Here is a 23968-nt window from a genome sequence, read left to right as displayed (position 1 = left end):
TTAATCATACGACAACAAGGCTCAACGGAAACGGACAGACGCATTAAAAATATATCTTGTACTTTAACCAATGTTAGTAAATATTTAACTAAAACAAGATAGAAGACAATTTTTAACACTTTCATAACTATTTCGTGGTATAGACTATACAATATTCTTGCTAAGCTCTCTAATTTTAGAAGCACTTTTGTTTACTTTTTTTAATCATTTACTTTAATTGATGGCGTATCTTTTTCTAAATGTGAGGCACAGGCACCTTAAGTTATCAATTGTGTGAACGTAGACTATCATTTCAACTACTTTGCTTTATATAGTACTCTTCATTTGTTGCTCTGTATATTTCACCCACTCTTGCGCACATTCACCGCAATGCGCTTATTCGTCGCTCTCTCTCACTCTCTACCTATCTCTCTCTATATATAAATATATCTTTATCTATCTCACAAATTTGTTTCTTTTGCTTATTTCTCGTATACCATTCTTTTTTGGACAATTCTTCTTTTGCCAATTGCACAAACTGTAATTGTAATAATGATAACTGATAACCGATAACTCGATAACCCGATAACGATAATGATAATACAGGTACCCAATGCAAGGATAATGAGTTTATCTGTTACGATCGACAATTTTGCATAAATGCAACACAGCACTGCGATGGCTTCTACGACTGCAAAGATTTTTCCGATGAACAGAACTGCATTGGTTAATACGATAAAACAAAAACAAAAACAATACGAAATTTACTTATGTTAAATTATTACTGCACTATGCTTTTATTTAATGCTATTCAATTAGTACGTAGCTGCATAGATTAGCTATATAATATGGTCCTTATATCTAAATTATTACATTATTATTTATATCGATGATCCTTAGTTAGCTCTTAAGCTGATCTGCATGCTAGTCGGAAAACTATTCTGAAAAGTTACACATGTGTATGCACTGTTGAAGAATCCAATTATTATTATTATTTTTTTTTTGCTTTTCTATAAATTCTGAATTCTTAATTGAATATACTTGTAATTCTACTTTGATTCCCTCCGTACAGTCGTAGCGTATGCGTATTCAATCAAACCATTTACTAATCGATATTTTTCAATTCCCCTCCACCTTCTCTTGAATATAGGCTGTGCTTCGGATCAGTTCCGTTGCCGCAATGGTGACTGCGTGTCTCTGGATGATGTCTGCAATGGCTATCCCCAGTGTATCGATGGCTCCGATGAGGCTGATTGTCCACTGCAATGCCAGGCGAATCAGTTCCGTTGCCGCAACGGACAGTGCGTGAGCGCCGCGGTGCGTTGCAATGGCCAAACCGACTGCCAGGATAGTTCCGATGAGCAAAATTGTGGTAAGTACTCAACGGGATATGGGGTCGCTTCCGTTCAATCATTCAATCAGCAAGCAACAACAACATTGTCCATCAGCGAATCAATCAATATTAAACAATAGAATCATTATCTAAATGTTGCTGCCAATCAATCAATCATTCAATCAAGCAATAATTTAATCAATCAATATACAAACAATCAATCAAACAGTCAATCAAATAATCATTTAATCACTCATGTAGTAGATCAATATACAAACAATCAATCATATAATTGAATTCAGCAATCGTTCAACAAATCAATCATTTAATTATATATTCATTGAATCAATCATTCATTCAATCGTCAATCATTTCATCAATCATACGCTATACGCCCACAATCACACGGCATTCGCTATATACGCCATAAGGTCATTCACATACTGCTGGCGGGAGAACCTCGAGCATTCCACCAACAAGCAAAGCAATCAAACCGACAACAACAATGACCACAACACCAGTCCCACAACCACCAACAACAACGACAACAAGCTCAAGCCCAACAACCTCATTGATGCCGCTGCGCATCATTTGCCCGTCGACAACATTCCGCTGTGAGAATGGACCGTGCATTGCGCACGGATTGCGCTGCAATGGCGTGGTCGATTGTCCGTTCGATACCAGCGATGAGCTGGACTGCGGTCCCATCACTAATGAGATCGATAGTAAGTTCGATTGTACCCCAGCCCAAAAGTAATCGGTGCCAGTACGAAACCCACTACAATCGAGTACTACAATCACCATTGCAAACACCAGCCAACACCACAATTACAGCAAAATCACCCCAGAGTCTATCTTGAAACTAACCAACCTCAGTAGCTACTAATCGGGAAGGCTAATCACGCAGTAGACTATGCTAAAAAAGAATATGGAAACTAAACTAAAAATGCAATTCGATGGAAAGCTAACACTCTGTATTTTTATATTTATTATTCACAGCCCAAGAACCTCAATCGACTGGACGTAATAATCAATTGAACCTGAAGACCTATCCCAATAGCCAGATCATCAAAGAAAGTAAGTAAATCCAATCAGGAATTCACTATCTCCTTTAAATTACTGTTCGTGGCAGTGAAAGCTCAAGAAAAAAGAATGCCTTGCATCTACAAAAAAAGAAGATAAATTGAAATTAGACTAGTTTGCAAGGCATTGCGGAAGAGTTTAACGATTTATGTTTATACCAACAAGAAAATCTATATATATATATGTTCTACTCGTATGTTTCTTCTACTCTACATAATGTTCTACCATTACTTTTAAATGCTTAACCCAACCAAAACAAAAAAAAAATACAATGCCATAACCTATTACAATTAAAATACCTGCAGGATATATTAGGGAGGGTAAGTTGACCTAACTACACACCATACTTACACACCATATAAGTGTAGTACAGCACAGCACCAGCAACAAAACAAATTGGCTCGGCTCGACGTTGTATATTCTGTGTCGAAATTTATTATTGTCAGCACACTTTGTAGTACTTACTATGTAAATTCCCGATAGAAAAAAGCTACCAGTTAGCTTGTTAGATTATCCAAACACAACACCCACAAAAAATCCCTTCACAGCGATTGTATGAAATCCCGCAGATCTATTGCTATGCTATCCCTAGAATACCTTGTTGTATACGAATGTGGCTAATGCTTTCTTCTGGCAACGTACAGGTCGCGAGGTCATCTTCCGTTGTCGTGATGAGGGTCCAGCTCGCGCCAAGGTCAGGTGGTCACGTCCCGGCGGTCGTCCTTTGCCAGTTGGCTTCACCGATAAGAACGGACGTCTGGAAATTCCCAACATTCGCGTAAGTATCGAGTATACCATATACAAGTATTAATGAATGAGTGTGTTACTAACCTTTTTGATTTTTACTTTTTGCAGGTGGAGGATTCTGGCACTTATGTGTGTGAAGCTGTCGGCTATCCCAACTACGTGCAGGGCCAACAGGTTACCGTTCATCTGACTGTCGAACGCTGTAAGTAGATCCTGTTTTTAATTTTCGGGTTTGGGTGTGAATTTCGATATGTTTTATCCAATGGAACTGCAGCTTGGGGTCAGCACAAATACGAGGAGCCCAAATCGAATCGCATCAAATATGGCACTGTGCCACATATAGATCTCGAGTTCTTTGGTCTAGGTAGGAGATACAAATTGTAGAAAATCTTTATTTTAATTAAAATTTTTATAAAAAAAAGGAATAATTCAAATTATTTGAATCTTGAAAGTTGAATCTTAAAATTTCTTATAAAAAGTATTTATCAGATTATCGATGTTCAAAAATATTTGCAGTTTTTGCTATACAAATGGCTTTAACAATCTTTTCCACAACAAACTTTCAATCAAATTTCAAATTTTTATTTTGTTAAGTATTTTATATATAATACTTAATAATTATACAAACTAGATATATAAATTACAGAGTAAAAGTGAATACTTGACTTATAATTACAAATACAAATGCATAATTGATGCTTTGCATCCGAGTCAAATATTATTCAATAGCTGTATTTTATATTCACTACAATTTATTTTTCTTTTTCTCTCTCTGATTTATGTACGTTCAGTGCTAGTTGTTAGTTGACTAAATATAGTAATTAATATACGTTACCTATTTTCTCTTATTGCTAACGCCGCTACTGGCTAACGAACTGGGTAAGCGTGTTTACAGGAAACTTGGAGCAACCATCAACAAGAAAGTATTCCTCCATTAATCCCTTCCATTTTTTGGGCCAACTCTCTTTGCAGTTAACGATCTCGGACACGATCGTCCACCGACAGCTTGCAGCGAATATCAGGCCACTTGCATGAACGGCGAGTGCATTGACAAGTCCAACGTTTGCGATGGCATTCCCCACTGTTCCGATGGCTCCGACGAGCACAGCTGCAGCCAAGGACGTCGTTGTCAACCCAATCAGTTCCTGTGCAGCAACAAGAAGTGCGTGGAACGCACCTGGCGTTGCGATGGTGAAAACGATTGCGGTGACAATTCCGATGAGCAATCGTGTGATCCCGAACCAAGTGGCGCTCCCTGTCGCTACAATGAATTCCAATGTTCCAGCGGCCATTGCATACCCAAGAGCTTCCAGTGTGATGATCTCAACGATTGTCGCGATGGCAGCGATGAAATCGGTTGCAGTAAGTTTTGCAAAATGCAAGTGAAGAAATTTTCATAACTAACACTCTTCATATTTAACTCTTTCTTTCAGTGGAACCTGTGCCCATTCGTCCACCGCCTCCAATGCAATCCCTGCTCGAGGGTCAACCCTTGGAACTGACCTGCACAGCCACCGGTGTGCCAGTGCCCACAATTGTGTGGCGTCTGAACTGGGGTCATGTTCCCGACAAGTGTACATCGAAGAGCAACAATGGTCGCGGCGAACTCTATTGTCCCGATATGCGTCACGAGGATAGCGGTGCATACTCGTGTGAAATCATCAATACACGCGGCACACACTTTGTCACTCCCGATACGATCGTGAAGGTGACACCCGATCGCAATCAATACTGCTCGGCAGGATTCTTCAATATGCTGGCACGCTCTAGCGAGGAGTGCATCAAATGCTTCTGCTTCGGTGTCGCTAGCTCTTGTGACAGCGCCAATCTCTTCATCTATGCAATCCAGCCGCCAATTCAGGCGAATCGTGTCGTCAGCGTCGAGCTGAGTCCCTACCACGAGATCGTGATCAATGAATCGCCCGGACACAATGTGCTCAATCTGCATCATGGCGTGCAGTTCCGTGCCTCCGATGTGCAGTACAACAGTCGCCAAACACCGTACCTGGCATTGCCCAGCGATTACATGGGCAATCAGCTCAAGTCCTATGGCGGCTCGCTCAAGTACGAGGTCAGCTATTTCGGCAATGGACGTCAAGTATTTGGACCCGATGTCATCATCACCGGCAATCGTTTGACCCTCACGCACAGTGTTGGCACACAACCCAATCTCTCGAATAAGGTGAAGGTTCCCTTCCTGCCCGGCAACTGGCTGAAGCCCGATGGACGCAAGGCGACGCGTGAGGAGATCATGATGATTCTGGCCAATGTGGACAATGTGTTGATTCGCCTGGGCTACATCGATACCGTGGCACGAGAAGTGGAGGTAGTTAACATTGTGATGGACTCAGCTGGCACCTCGGATCAGGGTCTGGGAAGCGCCTCCTTGGTCGAGAAATGCAACTGTCCTCCCGGCTATGTGGGTGATTCGTGCGAGACCTGCGCCCCTGGCTACGTGCGTCAACCTGGCGGCCCCTGGCTGGGACACTGTGTGCCCTTCGTACCGGAACCCTGCCCCGCCGGCACCTACGGTGACCCACGTCGTGGCATCGCATGTCGCGAATGCCCCTGCCCCCAGAGTGGCAGCAATAACTTTGCCAGCGGTTGTGAACTTAGTCCCGACGGCGATGTCAGCTGCAAGTGCCACGAAGGCTACACGGGTCGCCGCTGCGAGGCCTGCGCGGCTGGCTATCAGGGCAACCCATTGATACCCGGCGGCAACTGTCGCAAGATACCCGAATCTACGTGCAACGACAAGGGCACCTATCATGTGGGCGAAAACAGCTGCACATGCAAGCCGCTGGTAACCGGCGAGCGTTGCGACACCTGCGCACCCAAGAGTTTCCATCTCAATTCATTCACGTTCACCGGTTGCATTGAGTGCTTCTGCAGCGGTCTGCAGACCGAATGTGACAGTACCTCATGGTATCGCGATCAGGTGACCAGCAGCTTTGGACGCTCCTCTGTGCCACATGGCTTCCAGCTGGTGCGTGATTACACCCAAACCGCACCCGAAACTGTGCCCTTCGTGACGGCACAGACCAGCATCTCGTTCTATTCGGAATCGGACTACGGCTCGGATACGTTATATTGGAGTCTGCCCGCTGCATTCTTGGGAAACAAACTTACTGCATATGGCGGCCGTCTCAGCTACACGGTCAGCTACAGTCCACTGCCTGGTGGTCTGATGTCCCGCAACAATGCACCCGATGTGGTCATCAAGAGTGGTGAAGATCTAACGCTCATCCATTATCGCAAGTCTGCCGTTAACCCCAGCCAATCCAGCTCGTATGCCGTGCCCATCCTTGAGAGTGCCTGGCATCGCAGCGATGGTCAGGTGGCCAATCGCGAGCATCTGTTGATGGCCCTCAGTAAAATCGATTCTATCTACATCAAGGCCACGTACACCACCAGCACCAAGGAGGGCGCCCTCCAGCAGGTCACCCTCGACACTGCCACGTCCACCAATCTGGGTGCACCCCGCGCCTTTGAAGTGGAGGAATGCCGTTGCCCTCAGGGCTACATTGGTCTGTCCTGCGAACGCTGTGCTCCTGGCTACAAGCGCAATCCCGAGGAGGGTCTCTATCTCGGTCTTTGCGAACCCTGCGAATGCAACGGTCACTCGTCGCAGTGCGATGCTGAGACTGGCGAATGTCTGGTAAGCAAAGCTATTTTATATTAAATTTTATTTTATTTAAATTACTAAAAAATAGTTATAGTTCTTGTAGAAGTTTTTATTGGAGTTCAAACGGTCTCCGATTAACTGTGATGGGTCTAACACGACCTAATGTACTCGACCAGTACTTAAATATAGTCCGTTAAAACGTTTCATTTTCTTCCCCCCATTGCAGAACTGCGCTGACAACACCGAAGGCGAGAACTGCGAACAGTGCGCCGCTGGCTATGTGGGCGATGCCACACGCGGCTCATCCTATGACTGCCAGCCCGATAGCAACGGACAACAGCCACAGCCACCACCGCCAAGGCCCGACGATCAGAGGAGATGCGAATACTGCAACAGCGATGGCACCCAAAGCTGTCGCGACGGCTACTGTGAATGCAAACCGAATGTGGTTGGCAGCCGCTGTGACAAGTGTCGCGATGGTACCTTCGGACTGTCGCTTTACACCCCGAACGGTTGCAAGGAATGCTTCTGTTCCGGCCAGTCGACCCAATGTCAATCAGCGTCGCTCTATCGCCAACTGATCGCCGTTGATTTCATCAGCAACCAAGCGCTGATCACCAACGAAGATGGCCAGGAGATGACCAGAGACAACCTGACTAAGGATGTACCCAACAATAAGTACACCTATTCGTACCCCTCATATGCGACCAAATACTGGAGTCTGCGCGGCAATGTACAAGGCAATCAATTGAATGCTTATGGCGGCGCTCTCAACTACACCCTGAATGCCGAATCTTTTGCCGCGTATCAGCCCGGTAACGATGTCATTCTTATTGGCAACGGTATTCGTTTGATTTGGTCACGACCTGCCGAGCTCTCGCATAGCGATCAATACAGCGTTGTGCTCAGCGAGGAGGAGCAATGGCAGCGTTTGGATTCGGGTCGCGCGGTGCCTGCCACGCGCAGCGATGTGATGAGTGTGCTGACCAACGTGGAGCATCTGCTCATTCGTGCCACACCCAAGATACCCACCACCAGGACGTCCATTCAAGATGTTACCCTCGAAGTGTCCGTGGATCGTGCTCAGCCCGGTGCCGAGCATGCTGTCGACATTGAGACATGCCAGTGTCCTGCCGCCTATGTTGGCAACTCGTGCGAGAGTTGCGCCCCCTTGCATTATCGCGCTGCGAACAATCAGTGCGTCTCGTGTCCATGCCACAAGGATAACACCCAGAGTTGTCATCTGGGCAACAGCGATTATCCCGAATGTGTGTGCAAGCCACGTTTCACCGGCGATCGTTGCACGGAATACGGTAAGTAGCCAGTCAGTAGATTCTTGAAGACATGAGGTACCGCCACAAAGAAAAACAAACACATAGAACTACACACATTTATCCTTCCCAAGCACTTGAGCCCCCCAACGACATTTTCACCTTATCCTAACGCCCCAAGCCCATTCTCCTTCTGAACTTTACTTTTAAGCGCGCTGCGATGTCACTTTTTATACAATTTTTCAACATTCTTTTTGAACTTTGTTTTCTTATTCATACATCCGCCTGTCTTCCTACCCTACCCCAAAAATCTGTCATTGAAATCTATTTTGAAATTTATGAAAAAAAAAACAAACAAATTCAATCATCAAACCGACAACAAATTGACAAATCATCACAACAAAAAACAAAACCATCCAATCCATCCACATTCTAGACACATCTCGCATTATTGAAGAACCGCCCAAGATATGCGATTCAATCGGGGGATTCTGTTGCAATGGCTTTCTTTTCGATATTGCGCCCAACGAGACAATATCATACAATGACACACTGATGATACATAAGGACAATAGAATCATAGGAAAAATTACGAAACTGCGCAATGGCTGCCAACTGCGAGGTTCGCGACCCCATCAATCAGTCAATCAATCAATCAAACCAATCAATCGAGCGATTCAAACTCAAACTCTACAAACAACAACAACTATCGCTCCTTCTCTGTCTCTGTCTCTATTTTACTCTATGTCTCTTTACTTTTGTAAACTTACCTGTACACTGCAAAAAACGAAAACCAACTACACACATACATACATAGCATAGTTAATATGTACTATATGTTCGTCACAATAGAGATCTAATTCCCTTTACTTTTAATGTCTGTCCTCTAATTCCCTCACTACGATATCTTATGAGTTACATTTCAGTAATTCAACCACATTTTCCTCAACTCCTTCGTAGCTAAATTTAGTAATCATTCCCAATTCCGATTTTACTCGAATTTATAATTGGAACTATACCATTTGTATGGAAGTTATTTTTCTAAATTCAGACAAATTGGATAACGAAATCGATGTTGGGAATATGATATGACTGTGTGCTCTACCTTTTAGTCACTTTCGCATTTTCCTTCGAGAGGAGCGATTGCTCTTCATTCCAGCAGCAATTGAAAATTGCAAAACTTGTGTTGTTGTTTAATTGAAATAGTATTGATTATTTCTTTAAGTGTGTTTTAATATACTCTCTGTATTTAGAGTAGTTCAATAACTTTGTGTTTAGTTCGTTCTCTAGGCCAGGCGATAATTATGACAACTTTGGATTCTGTAGATCACTCTGTGTCTCTCTATATCTCCCTCTGCTGCAACTAACTCAATTCTACGACCAAATCAGCTTTAAATAATCTGTCGTAGTTTAATTTATTTGGGTAACACTGTGATCGTTTTATTCACTTAAGTCACAGTCTTAGTTTGAACTAGAAAGAAATAAAATAAATGTTTACCTACCCCATGCTGAATGTGTATCTAAAAAGTACATAGAACCTACTTCCAACAACAACTTCCGATTGACACTTGACCTCGATCGTGAAACCTTTCTCGTTTATTTTTGTCACTAACACAATCGATAGTAAAAAGTTGAGAATGTTAACTGGTATTTCGTTTTGTTGTAGCAAATATAGTTGAACTAATCGTTTATTTGTATGTATATATTTTCCACATCGCCATCAGACAATGGCAGCCCGGAACCAACCCCAACAGACTTACCAAATATTCGCACCCAGATCATTGTGTCGATCTCGAAGCCCCAGATCACGATTATGCCAGTGGGTGGATCTGTCTCCCTTAAGTGCAGCGGTCGCATGAAGTGGAATAATGTGAGTGTACTATATATAAGTGATTTCAGATAATTTTACATATGTTTACTATAACATTTGCGGTTACTTTTTGTTGTTGTAGGATCCTGTTGTCGTCAGTTGGTACAAACAGAACAGTTTGCTGCCAGTGAACGCCGAAGTCAATGGCGGTGATCTCTATATCCACCAGCTGCAATTGAGCGATTCTGGCGTCTATACCTGCAGAGCAATCAACAATCAGACCTCGCATACCTTCGAGGACAGTGTCTCGATCACTGTGACACGTAAGTCTTATAGATTCTTAATTCCCTCACATCAGTGCTAAATCTGTAATGAAAACTCTTTTTGTGTATCACTTGAATGCGGCTCTCAAAGGATATGCCAAAGAAATGTTGGCTCGCTATGGTAGCAAAAGCTTCTCAATTAATTTTTACTAGATACAATTTTTAATAATTGAGTAGTAGCATTTTTTTATGTTCTTCAAGTAGTTTTTTTGAAAAATATAATTTTTTTTATATATTTAACTTTTATTTTTAGAACAAAAGGTTCACCAAAGTATAAATATCTAAACACTTATATTTTATTTAAAAATGTTCAAAATTTTCATGATTTATTTTTATTTTAAACATTTTTTCAATTAATCCATTTTAGTTCTTCTAAATGAAATAATTTATACCCTCCATATTATATTAAATCGAAATTCTTTTTAGTTCTTTATTCTTTTTTGAATTTATTTTGTTTTCAACCGACTGTGAGTAAATTCCCGCGACTGATTAACTCTCTCTCTCCCTTCCTCTTGCTGCTCCCACAGAACAATCGCAACGTTCCCCCGCTCGCATCATCGATCTGCCGTCCACGGTGACCATTGACGAGTATCAAGCATACGAGATCACCTGCCAGGTCGATGGCAATCCCGCTCCCTCAGTGAAGTGGACACGCGTCGATGGCCAGGCCGATGGACACATTCGCACCGATGGCGGTCGCTTGATCTTCGAATCGCCTCGCAAATCCGATGAAGGACAATACCGTTGCACCGCCGAGAATCAATACGATCGCGATGAGAAATACGTGCAGATCTATGTGCGTGGCAATGCCCCAGTGCCGCCACCACCCCGTGAACGTGTCTACATTCAGCCCGAGGACTACAATGGCGAAGCCGGTGACACTGTACGCTTCACCTGTCAATCGACCAGCGGCGCTTTGTTGCACTACGAGTGGCTGCACGACAGCTATCCGCTCAATCCCCAGCAACAGCGCAACATCATCATCAGCGGCGACACGCTAGAGATCCGTGATGCCACCGCTCGGGACTCCGGTATTTACACGTGTGTCGGTATCGATCTGCGCAGTCAACGCAACTACACTGAGGATGCTCGCGTCTACATTGAGCAGCGTCAGCAGCCGCCATCTGGCGATGGGTAGGTGTACTAACGCATCATTATTTTCTTTTATTATCTCTAACTCTCTCTCTCTTCTCTTTGTTAGCATTGCACCTGTTATTGTGCGCTTCCCCGAGGCCAACACGATCGTGCAGGGCAGCGACTTTAGCATCACTTGCGAGTCAAGCGGCTCTCCATACCCGACCATCAAATGGACCAAGATCAATGAACAGCTCGCATCGAATGTTCATCAGACCGGCAATGTGTTGCGCATCATCAACGCCAGGATCGAGAATCGTGGTTTCTATCTCTGCATAGCTGAGAATGCCCATGGCCAAGATCAAGTTCGCGCGAGTATCGATATTGATCGTAAGTGAATACTTCATTTTTAATTTTTTTTTTCTTCTAACTTTCTTATTACTTATTAATTGAGTATTCGTTTTGGTTAAAGAAAAGATTTCTATACATGACTGACTGACTACTTAAAACTTTAGTTCGATTATTTAACGTACTTGATTACTTATTGTGATGGCTTCTAAAAACTAAGTATAGAAAGTCTTTTAAAAGGCAATAAGCGGAAGACCATGGAAACTTTACTGGAAATGCTGAATTTGTAGACAAACAAATTCAATTGAGAATTCTGCAATGTGAAAATATTTAAATTACTTATTTCAAATTCAAATTTATTTATCCAGCAAATATATTTTTTGTTCAAACTTAAACCAAAGCCAAAGTACCCGTAATAGTTGCATTAAAAACTTCTCTTTGCTCTATTTCTTTCGGATGCTTTCCCTCACTCTATTAAACAATAATGTTGGGTAATGTAATGTATATTTAAATTTGTCTCCAAATCATATATATAATTATAATGTTTTAAATGAAATTTGAACAACTACCAAAAAAAAAGCACATAAGAATGGAGTCGGTAATAAGACAGGTCCGCACAGTCTGATCCTAATACTAATCTGTACAACAACGATAATTTACTTGTTTGCAGCTCGGGAGTCTCCGAGCGTTGACATTTCACCGTCGCAACCGACTCTGGTTGGATCACAGGGAATGCTCTACTGTACGGGCACTGGAATTCCCGCGCCTACGGTACAATGGCGTCGTGTCGATGGTGCTCCGCTGTCGCCACGTCATCGCGTCGAGGCCGAGGGCTACGTGCTGTAAGTACAATTCATATCGATAGTAAATTTGATAGATAGATCGATATATTATGTTTATGTTTCTATCTTGCAACAGCTTTGATGACATCCAAATTGCCGATGGCGGCGATTACGAGTGCGTGGCTGAGAACTCTGTGGGTCGCGTCAGCTCAGTGACAACACTGCGTGTGGTGGAGCGTCCGGTGGTCACGATCACCGCGGACAGCACTTCGGGACATTATACCGTCGGCGATGAGGTTGACATCATATGCACGGCTAGCGGCTATCCGAATCCCTCGGTGCGCTGGATCTATCCCGATGGCCATCAGACGCGCGATATACAGGAAATCCAGGCCAATGCCTACCATGGCAATCAGGCGTTCTTGCACTTTAATTCGGTGCGTGCTTCCGATGCCAATGATTACAAGTGCGAGGCGACCAATGAGTTTGGCAGCGATGAGCAATCGATTCGCATCTTTGTGCAGCAGAAGCGTGGCGATATTCCCGATCGTAAGTCCCAGCACACAATTTCATTCACTTTATAATTGATTAACCTTCTGGGACATTTTGCAGCTATTGGCGAAGTTGATCATCCCGATGATTATGACAACAGGCAACAGCAGCCAAGCGCCGACAATATCTACAATACGAATATTGGCGAAAATGTGACATTCAGTTGCGATCTGCGTCCCTATGGCCAAACCCATTGGGTGCGTGCCGATGGTCAGCCAATGCAGCCCAATGTTCGCTCCGAGCAAAACACTTTGCAAATCACATTTGTGACGCAACTGAATCTGGGAACTTACCGCTGCAATGCCGTCGATCAACGTGGCTATATCGTTGCCCATTTCGATCGTGAACTGGTTCTGTTGCCACTGCCACAGATCACATTCCATCCCAGCATTCCGCTTGAGGTCGAACCCGATCGCAACGTCGCCATCTACTGCCAGGTGACCAATGCCAGACCCGAGGACGTGCACTGGACCACCGACAATAATCGACCATTGCCCAGGTAAGTGCAGTAACAAAACCACAAAAGTTCAGCTCTTCATTTGGATTTTTACCCGCTACCCATAGGGTAGAAGGGTATTATAACTTTGTGCCTTCAGGAAATGCAACAGGCAGATGGAAGCATTCCCAACCCTATAAAGTATATTTATTCTTGATCAGCTTCAACAGCTGAGACGATATAGCCATTTCCGTCTATCCGTCTGTCCGTCCGTCTGTATGAACACCCAGAACATCTAGGGTCATAGTTGCGTTCGGTGATAATCTGGTATATTTCTACCTCTGACTCTATAGTATATTTAGCATGTGCTACTATATCAATATGGCAAATATAGTTCTTGGTATATTTTCAACATTTTTATGGTATATGAATTTGGTATATTCTATTATGAGTACTATACTATTTCTCTTTTATTCTCAATGGGTAGTAAGTAACTCGCAGTCGAGCACACTCGACTGTAGTCCCCTTACTTGTTTTCCATACTTTGATGCAACTTATTATGATGCTCGATGATTTCACTTGTTTAGCTCTGTCTACATCGATGGACCATATCTGCGCTTTGAGGCCATCACGCCAGCCGATGCTGGCGGCTACAGCTGCACGGCCTCCAACGAGTTCGGCAATGTGAGCAAGAATGCCCAGGTTGTGGTGCGACGTCCCAACTATCAGGCGCAGCCGCAATCGCAGCTGCAAGAGAGACGCGAGGGTGAAAGCATTCAGTTGCGTTGCAGTGTCACAACATCACGTGGTGAGCCACACAGCGATAACATTCAGGTGAGTTTCCATTTTCATTTTCCACATTCCCCGTTCCCCAACATTGAATTCGAATTCGATATTGATTGCAGTTCAATTGGCGTCGTGAGGATAATGAACCACTGCCGCGCGATGCGCGTCCCGATAGCCAAGTTCTGATCCTGAATTCGTTGCGCATCGAGGATAGCGGTCGCTTTATCTGCGACTCGTATGACTTGGAGAACAATCAGCGTTTGCCACAGACCTCCGTTGATTTGCGTGTACTAAGTGAGTAGACCCCTCCACCTCCTCCTTCCCGTCAGTCCAAATTGTGTCAGTTGTGTCACAGATGTCAGGTCTGACAATGCGAAACAGCAGAACAGAAATATCTCTTATCTCACACACACACACACACACACACACACACACACACACACACACACACACACACACACACACACGCATACACACAATCACAATCCCAAAACTATATATATACTATATACGATTCTTACGTCAAAGTGTTAGGAGAGCTCTCAGACAAGAGAATTTCTAAAACTTAAAAAATCAAAAAAAAAAAAAAAAAACAAAAAAAATTTAACCAAAAAGGAAGAGGATCGAAAGAAGGCAAAATTGAGAATACCAAAGAAGAATTAGGCTTTTGTTGGCAATATTATTCAGAGCAGATTGAAAGATGAAAGGCTCGCTCGCTCGCTGATTTTACTTTGTTCTTTTATCAATATCTCTTTGTATCTCTATATACTATATATCTACTATATCTTGCTCCTTATGCTGTAACTGTATTTGTATCCATATGTATATGTATGTATGTACATATGTGTATATCTAGCAACGTTTTTTGACTAAACACCTATACACACAAACACACACACACACACTCAATCCTTATAAATAATATACTCAGAACCCCCCCGATAAAAACTCAGTAACTCTGTAAATACGCGAGCTGAGAAAACTACCAAAGTATCTTGACTATCCCTTCACTTTATACACACAAACACTCACTCACACATACATACACATACACAGTTCACAAGCGAGTTAAAAGAAATACAAAAAAACCAAAAAACAACCGAAAAGAATAATGTAATCGGAAGCGGAAATGGAAACGGAATGGATGCGGAAACGGGTTTAGGGCACAAAACCACACTTTGTATATATGACAATAAGCCAAACACACGCACACACACACACAGAAAGCCACTAACAATTGTAACTCTCTGAAATGTAAGAACACACACACACACAGACACCTAAAAACTTTTATCTGTATCTATATGTACTTATAAGTATCTGAAAAAGAACAAATCTGGTGATGGTGTCAAAACTCTTTAACAATTAACTGCCCCAAGATAACTTCATCTTGTAAAATACAAAACGAAAAATCTGTTTCAACAGAAAGCTAAAGATAATTACCAACTATATACTGCCCAATGCATGCCTCGAAGAACCAAACCAAACAAAAAAAAAAAAAGAAATACTAAAAAAATTCAAGTAATCAAAAAGCACCCACCCAATGCAGCCATTTTTTCGATACTTTTCAAATTTTCAAATCCTTAATCTTAAGTGAAACACACAAAACTTACAAATGCAATGAGAAAGAAATGCCAAAAAAAAACACACACACACACAATGAATTCAATTCAATTATATCGATTAACTCTCTTTATATGTAAAAACACACGATACTTTTTGTTTTCATATTTAATGCAATTGAAGAGCATTCGACATAAGCATAAAACACACATATTGATAATATTTTTAAATTTTTAAGCTTACAAGTGGCTGCCATATCTAATACAATACATTTTAAGTCCCAGCAAAATCCACTAAGTGAAAAATAAAACAACAAAAAAAAAACAAAACCAAAATATTAACAAACATATTTTACACAACAACATCAAATTGTGTAAAGCAAACAATTTTAATATATTCTTTTTATTTCGTTAAATATTAACATTTTGATTAATGTTTCTTTTAGTACCAAAAAAATGTTCTTGCAAGGGAGATACTAAATTAAATACTAAAAAAAAAATACCATTTTTTGTCTGTCTGCTTAAAGTTAAGAACTTTTTTTGCTTCATCCTAAAATAATGCTATAGTTTTTTTTTTATTTTTGAAACCTGTGCAAGGATATTTCCAACTTTGATACATCGAAGTTTGCCATCTTTTTGATTTTTGAGTTTGTGTCTGTTGTTTGTATTTATTTATTATTGGGCCACCCTTAATTTTTGTTTTTTTTTTATATATTGGTGTTGGATACGTGTTCACTTTGTCGTTTCTTGTTCTGGTGTTTGTTCATTTTTCCCACCACCCTAAATATGGTTCAACGGCGTGAGAAAAACTACATTTTCTCAAGTGTCTTTAATCAACATAACTACAATATCAATCAACAAAAATATGAATATAAAAAATATATAATAAAAAAAAAACACTGCACTGCACTGCACATTCTTCTCTTTTTGATGTTCACATCGATCTCTCACCTATTTCACTTGCACACAAGCAGCACTTGCACTTCACAAAAAAAAAACAAAACAAATAATTAAAAAAAATATGCAAAAGCCAAAAAAAAAAAATATATGTATTAATACAGTGAATTCCAAATACCATATTTTTTGTGATCAATGTACAAAACAAGCAAATCTTTGTACACATATTAATCTATTGTAAATAATCTCGAAAGTTGAAAATGTTTAGATAATCATCTATTTGTATTTTATACCTTTGAATAACTTAAAATCAGTTTCAAAGCAAAAACTATAAACAACATTGGCAAAGCAATCAATTTCTATATTCATTCTGAAATTCAAATTCAAAATACCAAAAAAAAATCGTCAAGTTTCAAATTAGCTCTGCTCTGCCAAAGAAGAATTGAAAAAAAAAAAAAAGTGAAAAACAAATTATGAATTACATTAGTTCTTGATAGGTCAGAAATCCTTTTCAAATGGTACACATCAAATGATTTCATATATATATTTTATTTCTCTCTTTCTTTACTGCTTTTTTCTCTTCTCTCTCCCTCTTTATGTCTCTCTCTCTCTTTCTTACATGTGCGCTTGTGCAAAATGCAAAACATACAAAAAACAAAAACAATATTACATACACACACATATATAAAAATATATATATATTTATTTCGTGCGCTTTGCAAATGATAAAATACCAAAAAAAAAAAAAAAAAAAAAAAACAACAATACCAATCTGATTGAATCTGAATGATATATGCTCATGTACACATAATCCATACAATTCATATATATATTCATGTATATGCATGGTATAAACCCTATACTATATACACAATATATATATATGATATATGCGGCAACAACTACAACAACTGCGACAACAACCAATCAACCAACCACCAACCAACTGTAACAACAACTGCAACAACAACTGCAACAACAACCGCAACAACAACAATCAATTGAAATACCCTAGAAAAAAAGTACACAACAAGTGTGTATGGCCGCCACGATTATCCCTGCATGGTTTTATTTATATGCGCAGGTGTGTTGCCGATATCGCCCGTTAATCATGCTAAAGCCCAAGAACATATTTACTAGTATCTTTTGCGATTATCATTATTATTTTGATTATTATTACGATTATTATTGTTTTGCTTATGATTTATTTTCTGGCCATTTTTTATTAATTTTTTTTTTTGCTACTTAACCCACTTTCAATGTTATCTCGTTTTTGTTTATGATTATTATTATAACACTACCAACTTTGAATATTTTAATTTCTTTTTTTGTGCATTGTACAAATAATGTACATCTATTGGCCCTGTAATGCCGTTATCAAGCCTAACACTAGTCCTACGATCTGTGTATACAAAAAAGATTTAACGAAAGTGCCACAAAACGTGCCAATTTATTCACGCTATTAAAATCAAATCAAATCAAATCACATTCCACAGTTTCCTTGAAATTGCTTGCAATTAGTTGGTATTTTTTTGTACTGAGTATTTAGTATTTTTAGTTGTAGTGAGATTGCAATTTCCCCGCACACACACACACACACATACACATGAGCACACACACATAGAACAGTTGACGAACACACATTTAAAGCATGCTGGTTACTTGGCAAACGGTTCGTATACGTGATATGCGATTTGAAGCAGTTGTGACGGGAATTCAACCACTAGTATTGTACTAACCGTGGCGAAAGTGTTAAATAGACGTCAAAGAATATGCTAATGCTCTTGTACTATGCTCTCTACAAACAAACAAACAAAAATACGAACGTGAACTATACCGCCCAAAAAACAAAAACATTTGTCGCAACATGCAAAATACAGATTTCAAGCTTAAGCAAATGACGCCAAGCAAAACGCTGGCAACATCAGCAGTGGCTCCAGCTCGTGGCCCCAGCATCTCGTATGTGTGCCAACCGAATGACTTCAAGTGCGTTTCGCATCCGCATACGTGCGTGAGATCGAGCATGGTCTGTGATGGCATCTACGATTGCACGGATCACTCGGATGAGTTCAACTGCACGCGTGATTTTGGCAGCAAGACAACAAACAAAGCAGCAGCTGGAGGCGAAGGCGGAGGCGGAGGAGGAAACAATTTCAAACGCTGGAAGAAGAGTCAACCACAATTCGCAAACGGAAACGGAAACGGAAATGGCAAAGGCAACAAAGGAAGCGCAAGCGACAAGCATAAAATGTGGAAGCAGGAGCTGCGACGCGACAGGACGAGGAAACGACAAGTTGTGCAACAAGAAATGCTGAGCCAAAGCTTCGGTTTGTCTTGAGTTTCTTTTTTTTCCCACTTTTCCAGCTTCAGCTGTTTTTTTATTTTAATCTCTATCGCTGTCTCACTTTTAGTCTCCCTCTCCTTCTTGTTACACTCCCGCTATTCTTTTCTTTTTCTCTCTATCACTTTTTCCTGGCTATCTTCTCTATCTTTGTTTTGTCTCTGCTCTTTGAATTTGATTTGCACTCAACTCACGTTTCAACAACAACAGCAACAAGTACAACAACTGTAATTGCAACAGCAACCACAACACAACTATCGATAAGTTATCGACAACAAATTATCGATACTAAAGTGATCGATTGCAACAACAGGGTAGAGCGCCGGTGTTTCGTAGTTCGTAAGTCGTAATGGTAGCGATAACACAATCGATACACTGCCGTAATCGTTATCGATAACACAGACACAAACACAAAAATGCTTTGCCAGTTCCTCTTCCACAACTTTACAGCAACAACAACAACTTGGTTCCCGGCTATACAAACACACACAGCAACAATCGATATCGTTATCGATATCTCAAGCCTTATAATCTAATCGCATGTGGGTATCCAAACTGTACTAACCCACTAAAAATAGTTGCTTTCCTACTTTGTGTATATTAAAATATCAAAATTCTTGTAAATAATACGCCAAAAAATCAAATACACACACACACAAATACACACATATGACTCGTAAGAACAAATAACGAAATATCGAACAAATCGTTTTGTAAACTAAAAATCTTTCAATCGACAAACCAACAAATAAAAAATGAAAAACAAAATTGCCATCAAAATAATAATAATAATTGTTGAATTAGTTAGCAAACATTTTGGAGATTTTTGCGATTGTATAATATTGTGTATTTAGTTGTAATGTATAAATAATATATGTAAGTATATTTGTATATGTATCATACTTAAGAATCTGGATTTACATGTCCATGAAACATCAATTTGACAAATTATCGATAACAATCGAAGCGTAATTCGTAATTAGCCAAACACAAAAAAAAACTCATTTGTAATCCCATACACACACACTTTCGCACACAAAAACATACACATACACGTATTCTTGTATTCAGTGTGATTCGAACCAGTAGCCGTATTAGTCTAAAATGTAGCTGTGTTTTTCCCTAGTCTGTTTGTCATTATTATTCTTCTCCACTTTCTGTTGACTATCATTATGTACTTATATATTTTTTTGTTAATTTAGTCTGTATCAGCATCAACGATCTTCAACTCTCCCCCTCCTAATTCCCAAAAAAAAAAAACGAACTCCTCAACTTCCTTACGACCCCTTTTATGTATTCCAAATTCCAAAACATAAATAACAAAAAATCAAATCCAAAACAAAAACAGAAATATATCAAACTAAAGCATGTGATGCGTATCGAACCCACACATACACTACCAACACACCCACACAGAGCCACACAACGATGATTATGCCATCTCTAGCAACTCTCTAGCGATGGGCCAATCAATCGTGAAACGTTCGATAAACATCGCATAAAACTATCTGTATAAATCGCCATATTTGACATGTAATTTTGCTAACTGTTTTTTCTCTCTCTGTGTATTTTTTACTATCTTATCCCTCATGTCGATGCCTCATCTCGCACACACACACACAAACACACACGAAACACATACACGATATACACTCACGAACACATATACACTATACAAAATTTGCACTCCATGCATCATCCAATTGTGAATTGTCGCCAATTGTGAACGTAACGCCGAATAAAACATCTTCGTCGTCGCCCTCGTCTTCGTCGTTCTCGTCTCCTCGCGTCATCTCCGTTCTCTTGTTCCGCTTGTACTGTGTGTCCTGTGTGTGCCGTCTGTCTATCTTCCTCTCTGCTCGTGATGATGATGATAATGATGATGATGATGATGATGATGATGATGGTGGTGGTGGTTTTTGGTCGGTGGTGCAGCGGGTCTGGCCACAACTCCAGCCAACTATCCGCCCCAATATCTGCCACCAAGGGAGCCGATAATCCCGCGTGACTACAGCTTGAAATTGGATCAGCAATCGTCGAAATTACATGTGGGCGAATCCACCGAAGTGGAGTGCTACTCCTCGGACAACAGCTACACGGATGTGATCTGGGAACGTTCCGATGGTGCACCACTCTCAGACAATATTCGGGTGAGTCAACTACTTGCCACCAAGTTGATATTTAATTGAAACTCATTATCACTCTTCTCTCCCTACAGCAAGTGGGCAATCGTCTGGTCATCGCTCAGGTGACTGCTGCCGATGCTGGCAACTATGTGTGCAAGTGCCGCACGGATAAGGGCGATCTCTATACCACCAGCTATGAACTGGCTATTGAGGAGCAGCCCCACGAGTTGCGACGCCCCAAGATCGTTCATGCCCAGGTCGGTGAGAATGCGCAGCTCAATTGCGGTGCCGATGACAGTCGCCAGCCTAGCTATCGCTGGTCCCGTCAATATGGACAACTGCAGCACGGACGCGATATCCTCAATGTGAGTTACACTGCTTTTTATACCCGCTACCCATAGGGTAGAAGGGTATTATAACTTTGTGCCGGTAGGAAATGTATGTAACAGGTAGAAGGAGGCATCTCCGACCCTATAAAGTATATATTATTGATCAGCGTCAACAGCCGAGACGATATAGCCATGTCCGTCTGTCCGTCTGTGTGTCTGTCCGTCTGTGTGTCTGTCCGTCCGTCCGTATGAACACCTAGATCTCAGAGACTATAAGAGATAGAGCTATAATTTTTTTTCGACAGCATTTGTTATGTTCCTCCTTCTACCTGTTACATACATTTCCTGTCGGCACAAAGTTATAATACCCTTCTACCCTATGGGTAGCGGGTATAAAAATACTTTTATATGGGCAAAAACGCCTACTTATAAGGGTCTTAGTTACTTTGGCCGACAATCTGGTACATTGTGCCGTCTATGGTATATTTTGAATGCGGTACTATATCGATATACCAAATATACCATTTGGTATATTTTTAGTATTTTTTGTATTTTCGGTGTATTTTGAAAATGATACCGCAATATTTTGCCTTTATTAAAATGGGTGGCGGGTATCTCACAGTCGAGCACACTCGACTGTAACTTTCTTACTTGTTATTTAATAAAATTCTAGTCATTTGAAAGTCACCATACACAATCATTTTGAATATACAAATTGCAGATTGATTTTTAAATTTAAATTTTACTTTTACTTTCCAATTTGTATTTTCAAAATTGAAATATTTGCCATTAACATAACCAACCGAATTTTACTCTAGGATATATTTGGAATGTAATGGTAAATATACCAAATGTAGCTTTCGGTATTTTATTGGTTGTAGTAGTATTTTTGTTATAATGTGTATAGAACCAATATTCTATATATGCATTACATTCAAGTATTCAATATACCTTTCCAAATTATCAATATACCAAATATAACCTTCAGTATATATTAGTATTTTAGGTACAATATTTTGGTATATTTTAGGAATAATACCGCACTGATTAGGTTTTCTTAAAAATTACTGGCTTCTTGTTGTTTTTGTTTGTTCAAAAACTCTTCTTCAGTAATTTCGCAACTTTAATTTTGCTCTTCTCGTATTTTTCTCTCATTTACAGAACCAACTTGATTTGACCGATGTGCAGGCCAATGATGCTGGCACCTACATCTGCTCTGCTGTCTATGCGGATGGTGAGTCCGTGGACTATCCAAGCATTCTGGTGGCCACCGGCGCCATACCGCACTTCCATCAGACACCGCTCAGCTACATGAGTTTCCCCTACTTGCCGAACTCATCGTTCAAGTTCAACTTTGAGATCACCTTCCGACCGGAGACTGGCAACGGTCTGCTGCTGTTCAATGGACGCACTCGCGGCTCCGGCGGCTACATTGCCTTATCCCTCAAGGATCGCAATGTGGAATTCCATTTCAATTTCGGTGGCAAGCCATTAATGGTCCGTGCCGAACAACCGCTCGAACTGAATGAATGGCATACGGTGCGTGTGCATAGATCACGTCGCGATGGCTACATTCAGCTGGACGAACAGCATCCAGTGGCATTCCCCACGCTGACAGAGACACCGCCCTTGGAACTGATTGAGGATCTGTATATTGGCGCAGTGCCCAGCTGGGATCTGTTGCCGGCCGATGCGGTGTCCGAGCAGAGCGGCTTCGTTGGCTGCATCAGTCGCCTGGCACTCCAGGGTCGCACCGTCGAGCTGATGAAGGAGGCCAAGATCAAGGAGGGCATCACCAGCTGCAAGCCGTGTGCCAACGCACCCTGCGCCAATGGCGGCATCTGTCTCGAAAGCCAAACGGAACTCGCCTACACCTGTGTCTGCCAACAGGGCTGGACGGGACGTAATTGCGCCATCGCTGGCACTCAGTGCACTCCCGGAATTTGTGGAGCCGGACGTTGTGAGAACACCGAACTGGACATGGAATGCCTTTGCCCCCTAAATCGCACCGGAGATCGTTGCCAATACATCGAACACCTGAACGAGCATAGCTTGAACTTCAAGCGCAACAGCTACGCAGCTTTCAGGTAAGTCCGAGTGGGTTACAGCTCTCGATCGTTAAGGGTATTAAGGGAGGAAGAAACTCAATCAATTTGGAAGCCACCAGTCTTCCATCAGTCTTCAGCGACCTCTGCAGTTATCCTAAGATAACCTATTTGGTTTCTACTAAAATTTGATTCCATATTAGTCTAAAATACTAGCTAGAGTTGTTCAAACAGTTGATCGTTCTCGATGAGGCTCGCGATCGTTAAGGGTATTAAGGCAGGAAGAAAGTCAATCAATTTTGAAGCCACCAATTGAAAGTCAACTGATTTGAAGAACCTCTAAAGAGTCTTCGCCGTATTTCGGTCTTCAGCGGCCTCTGCAGTTATCTTAACATAAGATAACCTATTTGGTTTCTACTAAAATATGATTCCGTATTCCATATCTAAAGTATTAGCTAAAGTTATTCAAGCAGTTGTTTAGTCTGGCGATCATAAAGAGTATTAAGTAAGAAAGAAAAT

The 23968-nt window shown here is 41.2% G+C and overlaps 1 protein-coding gene across 12 annotated transcripts in view; it reads left to right on the top strand.

The window, feature by feature from the left end:
- Positions 1–23968, top strand: part of LOC132795911 (basement membrane-specific heparan sulfate proteoglycan core protein) — a 102495-nt gene that overhangs the window by 74586 nt on the left and 3941 nt on the right. For all 12 annotated transcript variants that reach the window (XM_060806862.1, XM_060806861.1, XM_060806860.1 and 9 more), the window contains 23 exons: positions 1130–1351; positions 1744–2037; positions 2312–2389; positions 2701–2715; positions 3040–3173; positions 3251–3344; positions 4115–4504; positions 4576–6800; positions 6994–8080; positions 9763–9908; positions 9991–10171; positions 10699–11305; positions 11373–11635; positions 12264–12435; positions 12512–12924; positions 12988–13426; positions 13951–14197; positions 14269–14443; positions 17624–17692; positions 18489–18935; positions 20885–21099; positions 21168–21440; positions 22566–23491. In XM_060806862.1, coding sequence (XP_060662845.1) covers positions 1130–1351; positions 1744–2037; positions 2312–2389; positions 2701–2715; positions 3040–3173; positions 3251–3344; positions 4115–4504; positions 4576–6800; positions 6994–8080; positions 9763–9908; positions 9991–10171; positions 10699–11305; positions 11373–11635; positions 12264–12435; positions 12512–12924; positions 12988–13426; positions 13951–14197; positions 14269–14443; positions 17624–17692; positions 18489–18935; positions 20885–21099; positions 21168–21440; positions 22566–23491 — 9112 coding nt within the window. The remainder of the gene's footprint in view (positions 1–1129; positions 1352–1743; positions 2038–2311; positions 2390–2700; positions 2716–3039; positions 3174–3250; positions 3345–4114; positions 4505–4575; positions 6801–6993; positions 8081–9762; positions 9909–9990; positions 10172–10698; positions 11306–11372; positions 11636–12263; positions 12436–12511; positions 12925–12987; positions 13427–13950; positions 14198–14268; positions 14444–17623; positions 17693–18488; positions 18936–20884; positions 21100–21167; positions 21441–22565; positions 23492–23968) is intronic.

The sequence above is a fragment of the Drosophila nasuta genome, chromosome X (assembly GCF_023558535.2).
Source record: "Drosophila nasuta strain 15112-1781.00 chromosome X, ASM2355853v1, whole genome shotgun sequence".
In the NCBI taxonomy this organism is placed as follows: domain Eukaryota; kingdom Metazoa; phylum Arthropoda; class Insecta; order Diptera; family Drosophilidae; genus Drosophila; species Drosophila nasuta.
This window is presented reverse-complemented; position numbering and strand designations above follow the sequence as displayed.